Source organism: Onthophagus taurus, chromosome 8, assembly GCF_036711975.1.
Source record: "Onthophagus taurus isolate NC chromosome 8, IU_Otau_3.0, whole genome shotgun sequence".
Classification (NCBI taxonomy): Eukaryota; Metazoa; Arthropoda; class Insecta; order Coleoptera; family Scarabaeidae; genus Onthophagus; species Onthophagus taurus.
Genome location: NC_091973.1, coordinates 4,650,534 through 4,675,644, shown reverse-complemented (window position 1 = coordinate 4,675,644; position 25,111 = coordinate 4,650,534). Strand labels below are relative to the sequence as shown.

Below are 25,111 nucleotides of genomic sequence, written 5' to 3'. Positions count from 1 at the left end.
GGCCGCTGTAGAGTTAATAATTTAATTAATGACTTTGGTAAGGCAAAATTTGGCAAAATTTAAGTTGGTGTCTGAGAGTGATATTTTAGTATTGGTACCAAAGTTACCAAGTCCAAACGAATACTCATGTCTAAGACTCATAAGCATTTTGTGTTTCTTATCAAAAGTTTTGGAAAAAATAGTTAACAAATAACTGACGGAGTTTCTGAAGGCTGAGCGCATTGTTCAGTGTTGATATAGCTGTGAGACTACGACAACCCACTGAAGATGTCAGGTGTGATCTTGGCGAAACGTCTGCCATTTTCCAAAGGGAACCAACAGAAAGAACGGATGAAATCTCGGATCGACCACAACAACACATACTTTTCCAATTTATTGATGGGTTTTATCACCTGTCGATAGGAAATACTCCTATTCCATTGAGTGAGTCTGTCAAAAACCTCGGATTGGTCATGGATGAGACGATTCCAAGCATCAAGGAAAAATTCAAAAGCTTCAAAACTGGTGTGGTGTGGTTAATAAAATAATTTATTTAATAACAATTATAATTTAATGAAATAAGTGAACACGTTGATTGAATGAATTTTGAAATGAATTACAATCCGCTTTTTGGTTTTAAGCAGATACATCCACAAGGCCTGTTTGTATTATAGGGTCATCACTGAAGGTACCCCTCCATACCTGCACGATAGGATTAAATTCAGAACGGACATAATGTTAATGTTCGCTTCAGGGGTAAACTAACACCACCTCAGCACCTGATTGGCTTGAGTGCCGGCGGGCGTCTGTGTGTAGCTACCTGTCTATGTATACCTGTAACTTTTATCTCTAATTCTTCTGAGTTTTCATTATTTCCTTGCAAATGGTATTGGTATCCTTTTTTTTTCTTTTGTTTGTTTGTTTTGTTTTTTTTTCTTTACTCTTTCTTTCTGTTAGGTTGACTGGAAGATTAGGGTTGACCTGAACTCCGCCTATATCTTCGGGATTTTTTCTTAATAACGCATTCTTTTATAATATTTTTTTATTTTTGTACATATTTTTTTTTGAATCATTCTTGTATTGAATGTGGTATATTATTTATATATTATATTACTTCTATCTTGTATACAGAATTGTAATTATAAAATTATCTAGGCTTTCGCCTGATTTGAGATGGTCTTGCATTGTTATGTAACAACTTGATTCCTTTCATCAACTTTCCTCTTCGTGTTTTATTCATATTGATTCAGTTCATTTGCTACCATAACTTGGTCATCAGCAACGAAAGAGGTTGCCAGGGTTGGATCTTCCATCCATATACCCATTTTCGAGACTTGTCCTTTCCAAGTTATCAACGCTTCTTAAGCTTAAGAGTCAGATATCGAGTTTCTCACCCCAATAACACTCCTAGGGTCCTTATAAATGTTCCAAATGAGCCGATTATGCACCCTACTAAAGCCAGTCTTGGTCAGGATCTCAAACATCTTTTTAATTAACTAATAATAATAATAAGTTTATTGAATATGCATCAAAATATACAATATTCTAGTCAAATAAAAGTCGTAATAATAATGACAATAAAGAAAACAGGTATTCATTAATTTATCTTCATTGCTACAAAGTATTCGTCTGTGGAGTAGAACTAACTCTTAAAACTCTTCATATTCAATGTTTTGAAATGGGGATAATACATTGTATAACTTTATAGATATATATCTAAAATTTTTTTGTGATGTTGTTCTGTGACATGGAAGTTTGATGTCATCTCCTTGTCTGGTGCAGTAGGGGTGAGACTCTGTAATTGTGGTTAGTGAATCCCTGTTTTTGTGTATATAGTCTAGGCACATAAGTATATATGAGGATGGTAATGTCGGTATTTTTAGAGTTTTAAAATGTTCTTGTCGCTTTCTTTTGTAGTTTGAAAACTTCAATTAGGTCACTGGATGCGAAAGTATGCGAAAGGAGGTATGGAAATACACATTTCGTGATTCAGCCATGTTAAATTTTTAACTTTTTAAATAATACTGCCATCTAAGAGGTAATAATTGAACTCTTCTTTCGTCTCTCCTCCAATAGATGGAGTAAAACAGGAACAGTTAATAACCCAAAAACATAAACATAACCTCTGACTCAACATCTGGTGAATTAAATAATATTTATCAGCCTAAACAATGTCTAATTTAACGGAAGATGATTACTGGAAAGAAAGTAGACTCTCCGGATTTTCGTTCGACGATGATGTCAAAGAGGAAACTGTTGATTACAGTGATGACACAAACGAAACATTGTTTTACAACTCCTTGCATAATACAACAACACTCCCAATACATTCTGTTATTTCAAAAAAGGGATTAGATTGCAGTAAGAACGTTTTATTTTTTAATTTTTTATAATATGATGTAAAAAATATTTTTTTTAGTTTTGCAAGATACAAAACTTGCAGCCCGACACAGTGCCCCTGTTGTGGAGGAAACTATTAAAAAATTATTCCTTGGCGTTCCTTGCGTTCTTGACCATTATAGAGATTTAGAACAAAAGCTTGAGCTCCTTCAAAAAGCTTGTGAGACTTTTGATGGTAATGTTATATTAAAGGTAATTCATTAAGGCCAAATTACCATTATATACTAATTAATTTACTAATTTTTAGGTTGTTTTATTTTTGAGAAGAACTCTTAATGACACAAACTTTCATTACCACATTTCCAAGCATAAAATAGCTTTAAATCAATACACAAATTATTTGATTAGTCAATATAAATTCCCAGAATTACACACTGTTTATATGTAAGGTTTTATTAATTAATTAATATTTCACTTAATTTGTTTTATTTTAGGGCTACCGGAAGCACAAACGAATTGGTTTGTTTTCTCCTTTAATTATAAACTAATAAAATTTAATTTTTATAAATTACTTTTTAGATAAACACTTTTTATTTGCCAGCGAGAAATTACACAAGTATAAGAAAAACCAAAGAAGAGATAGGCAACTTTTTTAACAGCCTTGGTAGTATAGTTTCAGCGTTTAATAAAACCACCTTAACCCAATACCAAACCTTCTTAGGTAATAAAAAATTTAAAAACATTTTTAATAAACTCACCCAATTTTTTTTAAAGATTATTTAATAAAATACAACCTAACATCAGATAGTCCGATTGAGTGCTTATTAAATTTATTTAAAGAAAATGTACAGAATAAAGTTTCATCGCAAGATATCGTTTTGTATTGCAACAGTTTAAAAATTGACACAATTCAACAACATTGGATAAAAATAAACGTTTTGGTGACGTCTGATTTGTGGGAAAAATTATTGCAGGAATTCGTTAAACCCAACGCTTTTATGAAAAAAATTAAATGCGATGTTGATGTAGACACTTTAGTCACCGCTTTACACCAACACGGGGCTCCTAAACACATTTTGTGCCAATTTCTACAAGGTATGAGTGACGCAGATCGCGGAATGCATCTTGGAAAGAAATATCAGTGTCACAAATTTGTTATTGAGAAATTGGTAGAAAATCGCGATAGGGAAGCTTTAATTGAGTACAAAAAATGTATTCCTGCCCAAAGTGAAGAGTATTTTTATTTGGAAAAAGAGTTGTTATCGGTAATTTTTTTATATTATGTTTTTTGTTACATTTTTAAAATTTTATTTTAGGATAAAAAATGGAAAACAAAACGAAGGAGTATGATTTGATGTAAAATTCCTGTTTTAATTAGTGTTGGTGGTAATAGATGGCGTTATGTGCTTTTAAGTGTACGGTATGTGACAAAAATTATTAACTTATTTAATAGGTCGCGGTGAAAGGTCGGGATTCGAACTAAAGCGAGTTTTATGTAAAACGTTTACGTTTTTAATAGGAAATAATACTGATAAATTTACATGCCTTATGTTGAACTATGTTCCGGACGGATTAAAATTAAAAATAATATTAATAAAAAACATTTTTAATTATATTACAATTAATTAAACTAACAGGTCAATAAATTAATAAATCTTCGCGGTGCACCGTCGTTCCGTTTGATCTCCTTAAATTCGCTTTAATACTGAACAGTGAATACAGATGGTTGCACGCGCGCCTTCAATGTACCGTCTTCAACTTTATGCGTGCATCTCGTACGCGTTGAGACCAAATGCGGACGAGGCGTCGACTTAAAATTCATGTAGCACTAACAACCGTGTAAAACAAAAAAAAATAGCGTAATACTTTCAATTTGACTAAATTACTTTTACGCCGTCGGGCTTCTTTTAAATCAGCTAATACCATCGCGAGGAGGAACTGGTCGGTTCGTGCTGTTTACGGTCGGAGGAACCATTTTATCCTACTTTAATAGCTTAACTTATTATTCACTATTGGCCACCATTTGAACACATTGCGTAGGAATCATTGGTAGATTTTGTTCACAGTGGGCCTATGCTTACGCGAAAATTGCACTACTCGTTGCCATCGAATAAATAAAATTTATATACTCATCGAGTCGCATCGGTGTTTGTACTGGGGTTCGGTGGGCGTGACATCACGAAAACTTAACGGGGACATACGTGTATTGCACTTGACGTGTATACAATCGAGAGTAATTTTCACATAATAAACATCACAGCGCTATGGTGTATCTCTATCGGCTGATTCCGATCTGGTTGGCGGAGGTTGGCTTCTTTTCGGTGGAGGTTGTAACGGAAACAACCTATGTTCCGATGTCCAATAGTTCGGCCGTTCCACTTCTTCCGGCGCGGCGGAAACGGCTGTTAAACTTGGCACGTATTGCTCAGGCATCCAATCGAAAGAAAACGCGTTTCCGGAGTGTACGTTAGGAGTGGCCGTTGGAGTCGGTGGTGTACTGCCGATGTATGGACTTAATTCTTGATGGCATAGGTCAGGTACTTTTTGTAAAGTGTCCGACCACGGAGGACTAGGATTCCATTGGTCCATGAGGTCACTAGGGTCCACCTTGAGAAGAGTTCGTGGTCTCTCCGTCATATGGGAGACCACCAGCAGTCCGCTTCCACCCTCCTCGTTCGTATGTACATCTGCGACTTCTAACTCTAAATTCTGCATGTCTTTGGGTTTCCTCTTACTATACGAGTAATCTACTGGCTCCGATTCCGCGCGCCGATGATGGTGATGATGTTGGTTATGGTGTGCGTGCGTGGGCGCTCCATGATGCGCCAAATGTGTCTGAATGGGCGCGGGCATCGGCGCTAAATGCACGTATCCGGTCGTTTCATGGCTCGTTGCATATTCTGGTCCTTGATGGTGCTCGGGGTAGTACAAAAGTCTCGTCGAAGTCCCCACGTCGTAGGAGAGACCGTATTGCAGTTTATTTTGAACCGAATAATAGTGATATAGCCAACTATTGGTTCTCATTACGCTTGCTTCCGCCTCTGATAAAACTTGATTTGTGCAAACTATCACCGGCTGTTGATTACTCTCCGAGCTTTCTTTTACTTGTAGTACGCAGTGCATCCAAATCCATTCGCCAGATCTTCTTTGAAATTGGGCTAAAAGAATGCAAGATCGTTCTTGTTCCGATTGAGTAACTAAAATTAGAATAAAGATCGGATTAGAAAAGAATTTTTTTTAAGGTATTTTAACTTACTTAATCTATGTTTAGTTTGGGCTTCCCTAGTCGATTCCCAGTGAAGTAGGCGGTACCAGGAGACTCCCTGAAGGTCGGCCCTCGCGAAGCCGAGATAGAACTCACCGCTGGAAAACAAGTGTAGCAATAATGCCGTTCATAAAGTGACCCGGTGACCCGACCTCCGACGCGGGCAGATTTATGCGCTCGCCCAACAAAGGGCGTACTTACTTGCTGTCGATGTGTATGAAGCGCATGTCCATGGAGTGGATGGAGGTGAAGACGTTCGTGGCGCCCTGGACGACGCACTCTCGCGTCTCGGGCATCGCGATGGGGGTGCAGGTAGCGAGGAACACGGGCTCGTTCCGACTGCACAAAGGCAGGAAAGACAAGTATCTCCCCTGCACCAGCACCACCTGCGAATAGATATGCATGTATATGGCGGCATTTTGGTATTCCAATGAGTCGCATTTCCATAAGGACGCCGGGGCTTATGTGTGGGTGTCATAACATACGCCAGTAGTGTGCTCGGCCCGGCCTAAGGACCGCGCTTTACATATTCTCCCGCGGCTGAGCTCCTCGAGCCGGTTGGTCCTCGACCGATCCACCTCATAGCCGCTAGATGAGGATGTTACCATATATCACGAGATACTGTTCAGCCACCGCTAAACGTAACTCTTCCAACTACTTTTTTCCCATCGACTTCATGCTTCCAATTCTATCATGCAAAATCGAATACTCCAACATTTAACCACCCAGGTACACATTCTAAAGTACATCTACCCCGAGTATACATACCCACGTGTGGCATTTGTTAAATGTTAGATTAGATATAACAGATGCCGTATTTAAATTGGATTACGAATTTGCTATTCTGACAATTCTATCTTAATGAAGCGATAAAAAGGAGTTCGTAGTGAGGCTTAAAAGCGGTCGTTCGAACGATGGAAGCGGCGCGGAGAGGGGAATTAAAAATAAATCGTTGGAGGCTACGAAATTTTTACTCGCGCGTTAGCGGACCAGCGCAGCCTCGCCGGGATAGTACACAGATGCTTTGTGGTGTTGAGCGCGCCGAATGCCGGATCTACCTTTCACTATGCAGTAACTCGCCTCACCTCGTCCCCGCGACCCCCCTCGCCGCGGTCCACCCACACCTAGAATACTACCTATCTAAATACAAGTTGCACATTTAGAATAGGGGCCGGATTAGAGTTTATTATTGTTATCGTCCGCTTGCTCCCAGCGGTCGTTGCGTTAGATCCTACAGCGTTCTAGGGAATCTCCTTCGACGAAACGTTACGATCGCGGATAATTGAATGATCGGGCCAATAACCGTCTCAGTTATCCGATCTATCCACGTAAATTTTTCCTTTTTTCACTTACCTTTTGATCCCCAAATCTCATCTGCCTCCTCGCGTTCCTCGACACATTCATCCTACACAAGAATAATCGCGCTTCATCTCCGGCATTGTTATTGGTTGCTGTATTTACTGGTCTCCCTAATTCACATTGAATAGCTTGATGATCCTGTTTATCGATGATGTCATATACACTGTCACCGTGAATCAATAGATCCTCCTAGAAAATAATTATAGTTATAAATAACTATATATGTAAACCTATTGTTAGGGATCTAATAAAGATCTTAAAAGACTCTAATTGAGATGGTAACATATAAAAACGGGTTGTAACGTAGTTTGAGTAATTGTATCCAACGGGTAAGAGTGTGATATTGAAATCAGTGCGGCGGTACGCGACCGTAAGAATGATTTATGGGTCTGGTCGTGTACAAAAAGGGATTTCGTGGTTTGTGGCGACGCTTCTCGGACCATCAAAGTGGATGACCAAGCGGTTTCGGTCGCCCTATTAATAAGTTATCCGCTCCACCCACGGCGAGCGTCTTTTGTACGGCGCTCTCTATGCAAACGCGCGAACCGGCGACGATGGAAAGCTCGCGCTCGCGAGCTTTATAGCTCGTCGGGCTCACCTGCCAAGCACTCACCATCGAATGGCCCAAGTATTCCGCAGCGTTATCCGATATGTAGAGTAACTTCCCATTTTGCGTCATCATCATTAGAAATCCGCTCAATGCCTACAATAAGAAAATGTAAATGAAATAAAAATATTTTAATAAACTTGATGTCTTAATTGCTGTAGTTTTTGTAATCAAATTTGTCCTAACTTGTAAATCTTAAAGTATGTATTGAATAGAAATGTCTTAATTCTTAGTAAACTGCCGAGATCAGCACTCCTTTCGTCGGTTCGACTTTCGCTTTTCTGTCCGTAGCGTTTTGAAAACAAGATAAATGCGCCGCTGCTTCTAAGACGCGGCCGGTCCATTAGCCGTTTATCTTCAAATAACGAACGCGGGTAGAGGGCGCACAAAGAGCACGGCCGTCTTCGTCGAATCCGGAGAAAACGGTCAATTAATTTAACCAATTCGTGGGCGTGTGCCGTTCTAGAAATGGCGCAATAGAGGGCAGGCCCGGGGCCCCGCGGCTCTGATCCATTTCCTCGGCCGAGGAACGAAATTTCAATACAAAAGGCACCGAAATGTTAAGGACGGCGCGGTTGGCGATCAATTATTGTTTTACTATCGCCCAATCGATCGCATTTTACTCCTCTCAAACAAGAGATGAATCAAAATTATTTCATTATAAACAAATTATTCTTAGAGAGTGGAATTGAAGGATGATAAAACGCTGTTTGGGAATAAAAATTCGATTATATAACACATGTACTTACAAGAAGTGTGAAGAAATGAGATTGGAGAAAATAATTTGGAAAAAAAATATATTGAGTCTTGTCTTGTCGACAATTTGAAGAAATAAACACTTACACGTGAGTGTAACAAATGAGGCGATTATCGTGTGAGATGGAAACGATCCGGTTTAACATCAGTTTAGGTTGTGATCGGTTATTACTGATGATTGGGCCGTTTGTGCGTTATGTTATGATTGAAGATTAGCAAATACTGTCGTCGATTTCGGGCGCTCGCGGAAATTATGCATTCAATGGGCAAAGTAATTGGCATCCACAGGTCGCACACTGAGCACACCATCGGCGCGGCGCTGCGGTCGCTACCTTCCTTCCACCACATCGTGGGAATCCGAGTATGGCTCAGTTCGGTTCGGCTCTTAAATGAAACAATTACCCGGTTGCGTGTTTGCATCGCATTATTGGTCGAATCTCCGGACCGGGACGCCTTTTTATTTTTGCCCATAAGTTCATATTTCGAGCGGCAACTGTTCACACGGTCCGCGCATGTAAATGTCATAAGCAATTATGGATTTTAGAACGTTCTCGTCCGCCTCTTTTAGGTCCTACTGTCAAAAGATGTTTCTGCTTAAAAAAACTCCACTTTTACGTGACTATCTACATCATCAACAATTCAATCCTAATTTGAACCCCTCCTTAACCTATCTTGAATCTCAATTTTACATGTCAAACAACTGACACTAATTTCTGCAATTAATTTTTATTTTAATTTTTTATTTTTCATATTTATTGATTTGCTGCTGAAGATGGCTAATGAGGCCAAAAACTGGAATTAAAGAAAAATTATTTGATCAATATGATCAACTAGAAATACTTGTTTCTGATGTATTGACGTAAGTGTTTGGTTTTTCGCAAAACGTATAAAACAATTAAACGTTTAAGAGGAACTCACTGACAAACGGTACGTTAAAATTTATGTGTTTATGTAAAGCGTTGCGTTCATGTGGATGTAATTAAGGTCCGTTTATCGTTTGTTTCGAACGTTTCCATTTTTTTTATATCATCGACGCTTCGGAACAATGGTGTAGCCGCCAAGATTCCGATATATCGGTATTGCGTAACGATTATTTTTAATGTGTCGATCGAAGGCGGTTCGTTTTTTCTCCGCCGATTCTAGGAATCACGAAAAAGCTAATCGAATTGAAGTGACTTGTCATCTTTGACGACTTCACTATAGTATTCACCGTGAAATTGAAGTAGGCGCTAGGCGAAAACTAATTTTAAATAAACAGAACAACGGGCTAAAGACGACGATATTAGAGAGGTGAGCAGAAAGAGAGACGGCCTAATTTCGCGAATCTCTCGCAATCGGCAACGTCGCTACCCGCGAGCACATAGCACATATATTTATGATTACTTTCTACGAATGCCCGGGATAGAGGCGAAATTCACCTCATGACTCCGATGGCTATCGTGGTCCCTTTAGACGCCGCGATGCATCTCCTGCTTTTATTGAAAGGTTATCAAATTTATTGCGCAAGCGCGGCATTACATCCTCGCGGATTTCAATCGCCAATTAAGAAATAGTTCCGAGGAAAGTCGCCGTATTTATCGGTGTCTCAGCTGGCGACGGAAAAAATCTATACCTTCGGAACAGGAAGCGAATCTTTTGTGACCTCAACGGTCGCGCAAAGGAGAAACCCCGCGACGAACGTTTATGTTCAAGAGAAACTCAGGGTTAAAAACTTCTATCAAATTTTTATTTATTTTGCCTTGTTATTGAAATGTTGGTTGATAAACGAAATTTGTTACAGGTGTTTCTCGGTGAAATTTTGGTATGCGATGGTCGTCGGGTTGAGAGATGACCAGGAAGCGATGATTTTTTATTGATGCGGGGGACCTTCGTCGCATACGACGAAGAACGTACGAGTCTCTCGCGCCGACACCGGATCGCACACGCCCTTTGCCCAATACACGTCCTAATCGATACAGTCGCGGCCTGTATCTGGATTGCTTCACCACATATTGCCATATTTAATGACAGGCTAGAGTACTCAGATGAAGAGCGGTAGATACAGCGGGCGGGTCCGTGGGAAAGTAGCTGTATACCCCTCGGCTTGAGGTCACGCGTTGACCCCGGCCGCCCGGGCCCCCGCCGCCCCGCGATGTCCACCTTACCGATATAGATCCACCCAGGCCGTCTCAACTAGCCCCGTTCCGGGCCCGGCTCCGTTCTTGCGCCGGGTGCCCCAGCGCCAAAAAGGCCTAAAAGAAATCTCGGCCGACGCGGCCGCCCGCCCGACCGTACGTTCTGACCGCGGACCACCGAGAACCAGAAACAAATCGGCCCAATAATTATCTATTACACTACATGTAATTTTTTGTTAGTCACTCTCACGCGACCAATTTCTTTCAACGCTCGTTCAAAACGAAACAAATCTTTTCTATCATTTAAAACTCTTCATGTGTACTGTATGAATCTATAACCTTGTCTATAAAACTATAGCTATTCAACAAGCTTTAGTTAGTGGTCATGATGCGAAGATGGCGGTATACATAATGTGCATATTATTTATGAATAATTCATAAAATTTTCAATGTTCACACTATCTTGCAATCTTTATAAAGAGTCCAGATTCACCTAGAAGGTTGAGTCAACCTACTTTGTTGTGATAAATAAATATTATAAAAAAGTACTTATTTGCATTTCTGCATAAATGAAAATGGTTTATCACTATTTCCAAGGAGAAGAATATAAAATAATATGACTTGAATATGAGTAATATATGATATTTTGCAAAAATATTTATCCGGTGGTTTAGTGATAAAGTAAAGAGTAAACCGATGGTATAATTAAATTGGTTCTTGGTGGGTTTCAATTTAATATTTCTGGTCGCTATCCGTGGTATCCGCGCTTCATCGCGTTTAGTATGAGGGGCCTTAATCCGGAGCTGGTACGGCACCGAGTACGGGCGTCGCGAGAGGCAGCAGTGCGCTGGTTGCGGCGTTGCGCCGTTCCCGTGGACCGCGCGGCAAAGTAATGCTGCTATCTGTGTAATATATTCTTTAATGATCCCCTATCTCCGTTTACAATCTAAAGGGGGACGCGCGGAGAGCCAAACTGGGCGCCTCCTTTTTCTCTCTCCCCCGCCGCCGGGATAAATAATAAATTAAAAAGGCGGCCGCTGGGAAATTCGCCCCGCGAAAGAAATCGGGCCGGGGCGTGTCAGATCCCGGAGAGCGGCGCTTCTCTCCTCCTTTTTACCCACTTAAGGCCGACTCACTCCCATTTTCGCTGTGGCTGACATAATGAAACGTTAAACTGCGGTCCGTTGCGTTGGTGAACGCTGATGAACGAAGCGTTTTTTCTTTTCTATTGAAACATTCGAGAGGCAAATGCCTGTAGGCGCGTCGAATGTAGACGTCGTCGTCGTCCCCGCAAGGATTTAGCGAATAAGATCGAGATGCGCGGGGGAGGTTTGCGTACATAAACGTTTCGCAACTTGTTGTTGGAAGCCCCTCGATCGGTTTTCGGCGTCCCATGATAGAAGTGCGGCTAATTATAATTCCGACTTTGGTGGTACTGAGTTTCTGATCAGATAAAAAAATTCCTCGTTACCCGGACGAGTAAAACCCATAAATCCAGCGTGGTCGGTGACGCAATTGCTCGGCTATGATACAGCTTTATAATTAGGCTCATCTGGAGGCTCGATTAGAGGTCTGCGCGGCCGCGTTTCGTGGGGTCCGGCGCTTACGGTCATACTGTCCGTGCTCCCCTCCCTCTGCTAAGATACATTTGCATAAGGCCGTTGTTTGCCTGCTTCGCGAATGATGCGATAATACCACGTAATTAATTATATATTGTATAATACGCGCTGTTATTTCTTGTTTACCTCGCGTTAAATGTTGCGATTTTCTACACAACGTCGCCTATCATCATCGTTTATGATTATTAATGGCCGATTTTGCATTTCTAAGGCCGATTATACTGATTAGAAACACACACATTATAATTTTTTTTGGCTGATTCTCGAGCAATTATCCGTTTAAATCCGTTTAACGTTAAAGTTATTTCGCGAACGGGACGCGCCTAAGTATAGGAGCGCGTCCGCTAGGTAGCGCTGGCGTACGTGTGAGCGTTGTAAATGGCACTAACCTTTGAAAAGCCTATATTGGGCGTTGGTGGTTGGTGTAATCCAGCGTCGTGGCATTTGAAAGCTGCAAGAAAGATCACAGAACGGCGTTAGTTCGGCTATATACGTGAAGACCGCTTCGGTGTATAATTAAAAATATGTCGGAAGGCGCGCTGTCACATCCGACCGAAATATTCGAGGAGACGCGCGCCCTCCGGCCTTCACCCAAGACACGGACGTCTTCGTCCGTTCGATGTAATTACACACTTTTCAGTCAAGTTACAAAACTTGTAACGATTACAAAACAATCTTTATGGGTTTTAAGGTTTCATCTCTCTGCAATCGTTGAAATCGTTAAAGATAAGGAGAGAAATAATAAAATACTATTATATTCCTTATTTAAATTTCCAGATCGAAATGGTACGACGGTAGTAAAGTGTATGGGTAGAAAAGTTGGATCATTGAAGGTTTTATATTTTCTTTTCTAGGTGATCGTTGAAATCCCCGAGATCGCAATACAGAGTAATGGAGACAGATGGTGTGGTGAGCATTGGTGGATGTGTAAAAGGGATGAGAAGGTCGCATAAGAAGAGTGGCCCATTAAAGGTGGTTATTTTCGGGCGGAATTGGCCATTGTTTATTGAAATTGAAGGCAGCAATATTAAGTCAATCAACGTCGACGCGCCGCGGACGAGGGCACCGCGACAAAATCCCCCATTGATTGGACTGTCAATTAACTCTCCCCGGGACATGTATACGTGCCTGCAAACACGTCTTATCTGATACATACGTCAGCGTCGCGCTTGATGAAATGTTTATAGATCGGCGAGGAATATGTGTCTAACTGGTGTCATTAACTTTCAATTAAGTGAGGACCTTTTATTAAGGCACTTTTTACGCATCGGCTGGTGCACATAAATTTCCTACCGCAGTCTGCCGACAACACACGTACTGCGGCCCGGAACAGGACGGAACGGGCCGCAAAGACGGGCCTGGGACGGCAGAGACGCCACAGACGCCCGATCCACGCTTTATGCAAAGGAGATCCAGGCCTCCTCACCGCACGTTTTATTATTTCTGTCTCCCGCGATACGTCACTCCACGCCAGCCGACGGAAAAAAAGCACCGTGATTGATATACTATTAACTCGACTTTTATTTTCTGCCCCGACCGCCGACCTGTGCACATCTCTTCTCTTCACCGTGCAGATCTGCGAACGCGGCAATACGTCTAACTTAACGCCCATTTCCAACGCGGTTAAAACATTTCTCTCAAATCTATCACGGTCTACCTACATTTTCAATCATATTTTAGTTATTTTCATTTCATCAATCAAATTACATACATAAAATAATAAATTTAACTAACGACATGTAAATTTTATGGTTTTAACACATTTTTTTAGAAAGCAAACAAGGATATTATTAAGTAAGCAATTAAAGTAAATTCTTCCGGAATATAGAAATGTAAGTACGCATAAAATTATATAGTGCATCTAAATTTCCGTATGAATATCAAGGACAGGTTCGACAAACGAGGACCGGCGGTACTTAGTTCTGGCACCATTGTGGTTCCCATGCCGTTTATAATTATCCAAGCATTATTCTGGCTAATTACCCGCCCACAGGCGCGCGCCGTAGCACAGACTTGCGCAGAGAAGGTTCCGATCATTAATATCAAGCGACCCCTTCCGAAGTGGGGCCTCGCGATAATTATCAATTAATAAATTTACGACGCGTATGATGTACGGGAGTAATTTGTATTCCGCTTCGCGCTAATGAATCACTCGGAAACGTGCGGTAACAGGGCGCATGATCGGGTAGCGACAGCGCAATCGCCGAAACGGTTCCTTTTCGAAACTAGTCGACTTTCGTAGGAACGGGTCCATCAATCTTCCTTTTATACGCGCAAATCCCGCACTGACAACGAGTGCCCTGTAATTTTCGTAGACAGTGGACAATAAATTCATAAATCACGGACTCTGACAGAGCGGTGGCGGACGACGCCAAGCCTCATTTTTTCTATGAGTTCGATTTCTTTCGTGTCCTCACTAATTGTTTAGCATTTCCATGCTAACTGACTTATGTAAACAGATCAAATTATAAATTATCGTTTCGGTAACAACTTGGCCATCGACTTAGAACTCGTATCAAGTTGCCGAGTTCTTATTTAAACTTAATCTTAATCGAATTGATACAAACCTTGTTGAAAATAGTTGGCTTTTCTCACGTAAACACAAACCAAAGCCATAAGTTGAAGTTGTGAGAGACGTTGTCTTGTCGAAGGAGGCAGAGGTAATAACTCCCTTAGATTGGCTATTTCTGCGTTGATTAAATCTCGACGAAGTTTACTGGCACCCTTTGTGGACTTGTTGGCATCAAACCTTTAAAAAAAGGGAAAAACCGCAAAGTGATTAAATCAAATTAAGATCAATTTGACGAATTGAGGCGTATTTGAATCTGATCCGAATTTTAACAATAAACGATTGGATCTCTACCATCATTGTTATTATTATCATTACGACCATCACTATTATTACGGGTCTATCTCGTCCCCGGGAATTAAGTAATAAAATAGCTCAACGTGTAATCGAACGCTAAATAGAGACATGAAAAGGTTAATACCGAATAATCGGCGCGTAATAGAAAATGGCGAGAGGCAGTTTACGTCTAAGGCGCTATGAGTTACGTCTTGGACGGATTTCAGGAAGACTTCGCCGCATTTACATGGGCACAATGGATAAATTATAGCAATTATACTTAACGTTGTTTGCTAGCGAGGATCAATTTATCTTTTGGACGTTCGGCGAAAACTTAACGGTATACGCCGTGGCTTGTTAGTTGCGGAGCTTTTTTCGATTTTAACGGCGCATGCTCTCGCGACGCCCGCGAAAATGAGGCCGAGATTAACGAAATATCGGGATTTCTCTTCGCTCCGGGATCGTCTCGCGATAGCAATTAACGGGTCAATTTATTATTAAAACGCTTGAAAATGCCTGTGTTCTAAACCTCTTCCTACCGTTACGTACATATATGCCTTAGTTAACGGATTCTTAGTCACGAAAACTCTTCTATAACAACCTATTAAATATTTTTATGTTAAACTACATATTTATATAGAAAAAATATTATTAAGAGTATGTTATTGTTTATTGATCATAGAAGAACGTGTAAAATAAATTTGTGTGGATGCGCCGGATATAATTTTCATTGTCCCAATCCATTACATAAGCCAATCGGAGTATAGTGTCGTTGCGTAGGCGATGAACATAAAACGGAGTCGAACAGGTGTCGACATACACATTCACGCCCGACCATTCAAAACGCACTCATCCGGGGCCGTAAACGTCCCATTACGCGCTCCTCCGTGTCGTTTCGCTAATTAACGAGCGATTTTTCGGTTTCTCGCCGCTTTACGCTTGCGGTTTCATTTCCCACGTCCTTCCCCAGATGGCGCTCTCTTTTCGCTGTATCCGCGCTCCAGTAAAGATCCACCTCGCGGGCCCCCCCTCGGTGTACCTTCGGGGGAGGGGGGCGACGCGGGGATCGGAGGATCAGAGGTCGAGTATGGAAAAAGTGCCCGGTTCAATCATGATCTGTTTTAAAACGAAAGCCTCAAACGGCCGCGAAGCGCAGGGCTCGTTCTCGGAATGGTAAATTGCGACGTCGCTCTTGGAACGGCAGACTCCCAATCTTATCTTTACGTTCTACGAACTCAACACGTCGATTCTCAACGATCAACTAAATAGGGATTGTTGTAAAAATACAAAATAAATTTCGAAATTGTAAACTATTTTCTGCGCAATCGCATTAACTTTTTTGAGATGGAAATGTACTACGACGCATGCGTTGTATGCTCATCATGTTTTATTGCGTCAAATTTTTAAATTCATTTATTTATATTTGTTTTCTTAACGGGGTTAAATTGAAATTAGTTTTCCCAAAAGAGCGATAACAAAATGTAACCGTCGAGTGTCCGCGCGCCGTTTTTAGACAATGCAGCTACGTCGGCGGCTCGCGATGGCACCGCGCGGTCGCGAAGAGGGGACGCCGCGGGGGCGTGGGGCCACGGCGGGCCGATGGGGGGATCCGGGGGAGAGGCGCTCCGGTACGCCTCTCCGCTCAAACGCGAACTAGGTAACTTAAAGCAGGCCAGAAGTTGCGATACCGAGTTGGGAGGCCGTACCGGAGCCCGGACCCAGTTTGGACTCTGGATGCCCGAGTACATGCCCACAGAACCGTACCTAGGCCCCCCACGATAAATTACATTATACTCCCACCGTTATTAAAAAGTTGCAATACCAACTCAACTTTTGGCTTAAAATTAAGAAAATTATTAATAAAAAAGTACTTTTTGAAGTTTTTCACATTTTTAGACACCCATTTAGGTTCATGTTTGATTAACAAATGATCGGTTTTGATTTTTCCTTTTTAAAATATCCTTGTTACGGCCCTGTTGGCTGGTCTGTTCCCTTTGTGCTCCCCCGCAAATGATCGATAACGCGGTCCGGGCCGTACCGTAGCGCGCAATGTGCATACTGGGTCAGAACACGAGCTGCTCTTGTGCCGGTATTGCACACGGGCAGCGACTCCGGCACCACCGGTTCGTAGCGAAGAAGAAGAAGAAGAGAGGAGCTGAGGAGGTCCCTGGAACAGCGTAGAGCCGCGGCCGCGACGCTCTTTTATATTCGAATTCCTCGTTTATCTCCGCCGGATCTATCTGTCACAATAATGGCAGTTTTGTTCTTCGGTTTGCGTTCGGCCCGCTCCTCAATCTAGCTCCCAATTGTATCCGGCGACGCGTAATACCTCGGGGTACTTTACCTTTACTCTTTAACTTTATAAATCTTAGTTCCGGCAACTCAGATTAACAAGAATTTATCTTTTTTTTATATTTATTCAATTAATTCTCAACATTTTTTATATGGCAACCCAAAAATTAATACATCCTAAGACATTTTATAATCCCCATACATTTGATTCAGTTAATTACCAGAAATTTCAATCCTTAATTTGCCTATTGAGTACTCTACGGATGAGATTAGGTTTATATTTTGAAACAAAGACTTATTGTGCTCAACTTCCTTAGGTTGATACTTAGAACCAAGTGCTCAGTATGTTTCTTGTCAGTATGTTCAAAACAGTTTGGGAAGCTACACAGCAGAAGATATACATTAAGTAATAACTTAATTCTAGTTGAGAAGTCAATAGGTATACATACCTCGGGGTACTTTACCTTTACTCTTTAACTTTATAAATCTTAGTTCCGGCAACTCAGATTAACAAGAATTTATCTTTTTTTTATATTTATTCAATTAATTCTCAACATTTTTTATATGGCAACCCAAAAATTAATACATCCTAAGACATTTTATAATCCCCATACATTTGATTCAGTTAATTACTAGAAATTTTAATCCTTAATTTGCCTATTGAGTACTCTACGGATGAGATTGGGTTTATATTTTGAAACAAAGGCTTATTGTGCTCAACTTCCTTAGGTTGATGCTTAGAACCAAGTGCTCAGTATGTTTTTTGTCAGTATGTTCAAAACAGTTTGGGAAGCTAGACAGCAGAAGATATACATTAAGTAATAACTTAATTCTAGTTGAGAAGTCAATAGGTATATATACCTCGGGGTACTTTACCTTTACTTTTTAACTTTATAAATCTTAGTTCCGGCAACTCAGATTAACAAGAATTTATCTTTTTTTATATTTATTCAATTAATTCTCAACATTTTTTATATGGCAACCCAAAAATTAATACATCCTAAGACATTTTATAATCCCCATACATTTGATTCAGTTAATTACCAGAAATTTTAATCCTTAATTTCGCTATTGAGTACTCTACGGATGAGATTGGGTTTATATTTTGAAACAGTCTTATTGTGCTCAACTTCCTTAGGTTGATGCTTAGAACCAAGTGCTCAGTATGTTTTTATCAGTATGTTCAAAACAGTTTGGGAAGCTACACAGCAGAAGATATACATTAAGTAATAACTTAATTCTAGTTGAGAAGTCAATAGGTATATATACCTCGGGGTACTTTACCTTTACTCTTTAACTTTATAAATCTTAGTACCGGCAACTCAGATTGACAAGAATTTATCTTTTTCTTATATTTATTCAATTAATTCTCAACATTTTTTATATGGCAACCCAAAAATTAATACATCCTAAGACATTTTATAATCCCCATACATTTGATTCAGTTAATTACCAGAAATTTTAATCCTTAATTTCGCTATTGAGTACTCTACGGATGAGATTGGGTTTATATTTTGAAACAAAGACTTATTGTGCTTAACTTCCTTAGGTTGATGCTTAGAATCAAGTGCTCAGTATGTTTTTGTCAGTATGTTCAAAACAGTTTGGGAATCTACACAGCAGAAGATATACATTAAATAATAACTTAATTCTAGTTGAGAAGTCAATAGGTATATATACCTCGGGGTACTTTACTTTTACTTTTTAACTTTATAAATCTTAGTTCCGGCAACTCAGATTAACAAGAATTTATCTTTTTTTTATATTTATTCAATTAATTCTCAACATTTTTTATATGGCAACCCAAAAATTAATACATCCTAAGACATTATATAATCCCCATACATTTGATTCAGTTAATTACCAGAAATTTCAATCCTTAATTTGCCTATTGAGTACTCTACGGATGAGATTGGGTTTATATTTTGAAACAAAGTCTTATTGTGCTCAACTTCCTTAGGTTGATGCTTAGAACCAAGTGCTCAATATGTTTTTTGTCAGTATGTTCAAAACAGTTTGGGAAGCTACACAGCAGAAGATATACATTAAGTAATAACTTAATTCTAGTTGAGAAGTCAATAGGTATATATGCCCCGGGGTACTTTACCTTTACTCTTTAACTTTATAAATCTTAGTTCCGGCAACTCAGATTAACAAGAATTTATCTTTTTTTTATATTTATTCAATTAATTCTCAACATTTTTTATATGGCAACCCAAAAATTAATACATCCTAAGACATTTTATAATCCCCATACATTTGATTCAGTTAATTACCAGAAATTTCAATCCTTAATTTGCCTATTGAGTACTCTACGGATGAGATTGAATTTATATTTTGAAACAAAGACTTATTGTGCTCAACTTCCTTAGGTTGATGCTTAGAACCAAGTGCTCAGTATGTTTCTTGTCAGTATGTTCAAAACAATTTGGCAAGCTACACAGCAGAAGATATAAATTAAGTAATAACTTAATTCTAGTTGAGAAGTCAATAGATATATATACCTCGGGGTACTTTACCTGTACTCTTTAACTTTATAAATCTTAGTTCCGGCAACTCAGATTAACAAGAATTTATCTTTTTTTTATATTTATTCAATTAATTCTCAACATTTTTTATATGGCAACCCAAAAATTAATACATCCTAAGACATTTTATAATCCCCATACTTTAGATTCAGTTAATTTAACGGTTTTCATTTTGAATTTGATGTTACCAGAAATTTTAATCCTTAATTTCGCTATTGAGTGCTCTACGGATGAGATTGAATTTATATTTTGAAACAAAGACTTATTGTGCTCAACTTCCTTAGGTTGATACTTAGAACCAAGTGCTCAGTATGTTCAAAACAGTTTGGGAAGCTACACAGCAGAAGATATACATTAAATAATAACTTAATTCTAGTTGAGAAGTCAATAGATATATATACCTCGGGGTACTTTACCTTTACTCTTTAACTGTATAAATCTTAGTTCCGGCAACTCAGATTAACAAGAACTTATCTTTTTTTTATATTTATTCAATTAATTCTCAACATTTTTTATTTGCCAACCCAAAAATTAATACATTTTAATCATTAATTTCGCTATTGAGTACTCTACGCATGAGATTGGGTTTATATTTTGAAACAAAGACTTATTGTGCTCAACTTCTTTAGGTTGATGCTTAGAACCAAGTGCTCAGTATGTTTTTTGTCAGTATGTTCAAAGCAGTTTGGGAAGCTAGACAGCAGAAGATATACATCAAGTAATAACTTAATTCTAGTTGAGAAGTCAATGGGTACTGATGTAATGTTTGCTTTTGCTGATCGACTTGGTTCTAAATATTTCTAAATATCTAAAAATGCTTAGTATTGTATGTTGTGGTGATGATTAGATAAATTCCTTTGCTAGACCGAATTAGATATTTCAGGTCTTATTGCTGTTATTAGGCAGAAGAGTTATTATTTTAGCAAAGGGCTAAATTCTGATCTGTTTAACTGATATCAAAACGGTTTGGGAAGCTAGACAGCAGAAGATATACATCAAGTAATAACTTAATTCTAGTTGAGAAGTCAATGGGTGCTGATCGTTGAGGTCTTATATATAATCTAGAGAGCGTATGTGGTGGTGGTGGGGGTAATCAGAATGTCAGACATATTGGATGTACCGACCTGAACTTAGTTATAGTTTCAAGTCTCTATTCTACCTACAATTATAACCTCACAATTCTCATAAACATATTGTTATTTTTATTAAAATTTGATTTTTGTTGAAAGTTTTCGAATTCTTTTCGTTTCACACATGTTTTTTATAATTTGGTAGGTTGGACGATTATTTACAACAGTCCATAAAATGTTTCTGGTTACTTGACTTAGAATTAACAATTAAAGACCTCGGTGTAAGAAGGGGACAACTCCTTGTCTTGATAAATGGAGCTACTCTGTTCAGTTTTTTTTTAATAAACTAACAATTATTTATAATCAAAGGTTAGCGTGATCAATCAGAATTGCTTTAAATATTTTCTTCTTAGTTTATGTTAATTATAAGGGTTATGGCTAAACATTATTAAGTTCTTTTAAAATATCATATAATTATTTATCAATAAAAAATTAATGTTTTGTTTTGGTTATTATTTTCTGTCTTTCCAGTTTATAATAATGTAAATTCTTGTATAAGTATATATAAGAATTTCGAATTTCCCGCTAAGTTGGTACATCTAACATGGCGACCTTTCTGGCTTCATTTTAGGCGTGGTGGGGACAACAGCATACGCACTCTAGATTATATATAAGACCTCAATGGTGCTGATGTAATGTTTGCTTTTGCCGATGGTGTATCTATGAAGTATTTGAACATCAAGAACTCGACTTGGTTCTAAATATCTAAAAATGCTTTAGTATTGTATGTTGTGGTGATGATTAGATAAATTCCCTTGCTAGGCCGAATTAGATATTTCAGGTCTTATTACTGTTATTAGGCAGTAGCGTTATTATTTTAGCAAAGGGCTAAATTCTGATCAGTTTAACTGAAGTCAAAACGGTTTGGGAAGCTAGAGAGCAGAAGATATACATCAAGTAATAACTTAATTCTAGTTGAGAAGTCAATGGGTGCTGATGTAATGTTTGCTTTTGCTGATGGTGTATCTATGAGGTATTTGAACATCAAAAACTCGACTTGGTTCTAAATATCTAACCATGCTTTAGTATTGGATGTTGTGATGGTCTTATTGTTGTTATTAGGCAGAAGAGTTATTGTGTTAGCAAAAGACAACTAAACAAATTAAATAATCTTAACATAATTAATATTAGAAGAAAAAAGAAATATAAATAATTATAATAATAAGATTTTTTGGTGTGCACAAAGTGGCCGTCGATGTTTCAGACGTGCACGTATTAATTGCAGCACGAGCCCAGCCTCTTAATATCTTAATAACAACGGCCGAGCGCTAGAGAAGGCCTCTAAATACTTTATGTATTTAATTACCGCGCGTAAGTGTATCGTAAAGCGGCGAGAAAAGTTTATGGCCCTTTTGCGGTAATTTATTTCCCCGCAGGTTTGCAACGAACTGGGCCGAAGAACGTACCAATTAGCGGCCAAGAACCGAAGACTACAGTCCGTAAATTCGTTCAAGACGTCAACATCGCCGAAAAAAATCAATAAAAAAATAAACGATATGTAATAAATAAAATAAATATAAATAAAGATTTAAAATATTTTTTTGTGGGTCGAATCCTGATAAATGATTGTGTCAATCGCGCTGGTTTGCTTTGACGATTCGATTTTTTAACATGTTTCGCGTTGAACCGAAAAAAAGTGAAAAAGTTAATTTCACACCTTCGATCGCTCACACAAAGTTATTTTTCCGGACACTTTTTTTTCCTTTCTGGGACACTTCACGTTAGATGTGTAATTCGCATTATTTACAGTTTGCGGGACCACACAGCGTGCTCTTTGTACAATAGAAAATTGAATTCACTTCAGAAATCAGAACAATTTTTAAGTTAAAATTTTTTTTTTGAGAAGTTAATCTATTTTCGAAGTAGACATATAATACTTACAGAGTAAATAAAAAAATCCGATAAAAGAAATAACCGCGATTACTACAAACTGATTCGGTAATTAGTAAACAATCGGTTATCTAAAGTTCTCTATATTTCACGTTTCTTCGTATTAATCCACTCGCTTGATTAGAAAATAACAAAAATGGAATATCAAAATGGAATTAAATAGTATTGCCGGAAATTAATCATAACCTGGTTGATTATGAGTTAATCATAAAGTAATGAACGAAGAATGATAAAACATATTTCAAATATTTAAAATTTTAATATATAAACATTCTAATAAATTTATATGGGCGAGAATCGTTGACTAAGAATTAGCGCAATATATGTAATTTCTCAATGTTTGATGAATACTGCTTGATGAATTCTTTATTGAAATGAGCGATTAATTTATTCTATTATTAAATACCAAGATTACAAAAAAATCCTTCCAAAAATTAAATTCGGTGATATAATTAAGATTTTCAAATAAGCAACAAACGAAACATTTTGCACCGAACTCAAAACTTCAAGAAAATGTTTTGATTTTACACCACTTAGAATATAGGCTGCAAGAAGAAGTCTGGAATTAACTTGATTTCCAGAAACTGTTTAGAATTACGCTGACAAATTTTCAAGGTGCAAAACATTTTGGGGATGCCCTAAGATTGTATCTTTATTCACGAAAAAAAAAAGTGAAGATGATTAGTAAGAATAATATATATGTGTATGTTTGGAATTAACTGGACCAGAATTTGGATTGCCAGAAACTGTTTGGAATTGTGCTGATAAATCTTCGCGGTGCAAAATATATGTATGTAACTCTATTATTTTAAATGATATGGTATACTTTTTATGACATATTCTGATTCTTCAGACAAAAATTAATTGAGCTTGATAAGGACTTTTGATACCTGATGATTTTAGTTTTTGAGTTATTTCAATACAAATATCGATTATGCCAGAAAAATAAAAATTGGTTCGGTTACTCCCTAGATTACTTCAAATGAAACTTCGTTGGATGTATCGCTTTATCTTATACAGGGTGTTCAAAAATTTAATTACTACTTTACTATATTAAATATAAACGCAAAATGAAAAATTTTTGTATTATGAAGTCATCGAATGAGATAATAAAGGTTATGCAAATTTATGTAAGTTAAAATTAAAGAAAAAAAATTTGTAATAAGGAATTTTCTTGAGTTTTGAATAACCCAAAATAATTGCTATTTATAAAAAACAAACGAATTTATCTATAATTTTGATAAATTTTGAAGATAATGAAATCGTTAAAAAAACTTTTAATCTAAAATAACTCAAAATCTAAAAGCACCAAGTATTATATAGAAACTTATCAACTTATGAAAATTAACTAATTTTTATATAGAGAATCAGAATATGTAATAAAAATTATATCATTTTATTTAAATTAAACCGGAAGTGGCGACCATCTTGAAAATTAAGTTAAGATAAAGATACAACTCTTATGATTTTCAAGAAATAACATTTTTTCTGAGTATATATTTTTGGCAACTCTGTAGTTAAAACAGTTCCGGTTCGAAATCGCTATTAATTATTTTTTGGCTTGAGAATAATATGTTTTAATTTATTTTTAGTGAGGAAGGACATTTTGAAAAAGTACCAAGAAGAAAATATTTTGGATGATGATGAAGAAACAAAATATTAAAAGAGGAAATTCGAAAAAAAGAAGAAGAATTTGAAGAAGTAGAAACATTGTTCTAAGAAACTATAAAATTAAGTTATAAATGAAATATATTTTTGAAAACTTCGGCCGACGGTTAATCTTGAAAGATTAGGAAATCGAAATTTCTTCACTAAGTACTGAAAGTACTTAAAAGTATTTGTTAAAAATGAATGACATTCGATGAAGATGTTTTTTTGATATTATAATAGTGTAAATAAATGAACTTTACCGTGTGAACATTGTAGCTGCGGATAGATAAGGTCATATATATAACACTTCGACGCCACACACTGCGGATTAAAGCACGGTACGGCACCGCATGCTTCTCGCCACGTGAGCGCTGTACTACGACACCCACCACTGGCACTAAGAGGTCTGAGCCTCGTCGAGTCCACGTTCTGTGCCCTTTCCAACGGCCTGAGCGGCCCCCCTATTCAATTGGATAGATATGATGCTCTACTCCTATGTTATGTTATTATTTCTTAACCACTTCTCATTCCATCCACACCTAAAAATGTATTAAAATTTAAACACCCACAGTGAGAATTTAATAAGATAACAATTTTTGAGAGATTTCGGGTAGGATTTACTTTCTTTCTCTTGCATCAAAATCTCCTCAAACTAAGGATGCTGAGAGATTTTAATACCCAACATTAATCTTTATTCTAGTGCTAAATAAAAATTAATGATTATTAGAACGATTAAA

General features: G+C 38.0%; 2 protein-coding genes across 6 annotated transcripts; one reads left to right on the top strand and one right to left on the bottom strand.

The window, feature by feature from the left end:
• The first annotated feature begins 2,082 nt into the window (after positions 1-2,082).
• On the top strand, positions 2,083-15,599 carry LOC111425396 (Vacuolar protein sorting 16B). Of its 4 annotated transcripts, XR_011641528.1 has the most exons (10): positions 2,083-2,340; positions 2,399-2,571; positions 2,627-2,763; positions 2,814-2,838; positions 2,899-3,040; positions 3,094-3,584; positions 3,636-3,739; positions 10,087-12,825; positions 12,894-13,871; positions 13,930-15,599. XR_011641528.1 is itself a non-coding variant. In XM_023059386.2 (7 exons), the coding sequence occupies exons 1-7, from the start codon at positions 2,151-2,153 to the stop codon at positions 3,672-3,674; spliced, it is 1,197 nt and encodes a 398-aa protein (XP_022915154.1). In that variant the 5' UTR covers positions 2,083-2,150; the 3' UTR covers positions 3,675-3,934. The 4 variants fall into 4 exon arrangements, 1 of the variants encoding a protein (XP_022915154.1); XR_011641527.1 differs by having other exon boundaries at positions 12,894-15,599; XR_002707703.2 differs by lacking the exon at positions 10,087-12,825 and having other exon boundaries at positions 12,894-15,599.
• On the bottom strand, positions 3,910-24,758 carry LOC111425395 (neuronal PAS domain protein dysfusion). Of its 2 annotated transcripts, none has more exons than XM_071199104.1 (8): positions 24,635-24,758; positions 14,607-14,788; positions 12,429-12,490; positions 7,542-7,646; positions 6,938-7,132; positions 5,786-5,970; positions 5,576-5,682; positions 3,910-5,516 (listed from the first exon to the last, which is right to left on the bottom strand). In XM_071199104.1, the coding sequence occupies exons 1-8, from the start codon at positions 24,643-24,645 to the stop codon at positions 4,582-4,584; spliced, it is 1,782 nt and encodes a 593-aa protein (XP_071055205.1). In that variant the 5' UTR covers positions 24,646-24,758; the 3' UTR covers positions 3,910-4,581. The 2 variants fall into 2 exon arrangements, with proteins under 2 accessions (XP_071055205.1, XP_022915152.1); XM_023059384.2 differs by having other exon boundaries at positions 7,557-7,646.
• Between the last annotated feature and the right edge of the window lie 353 nt (positions 24,759-25,111).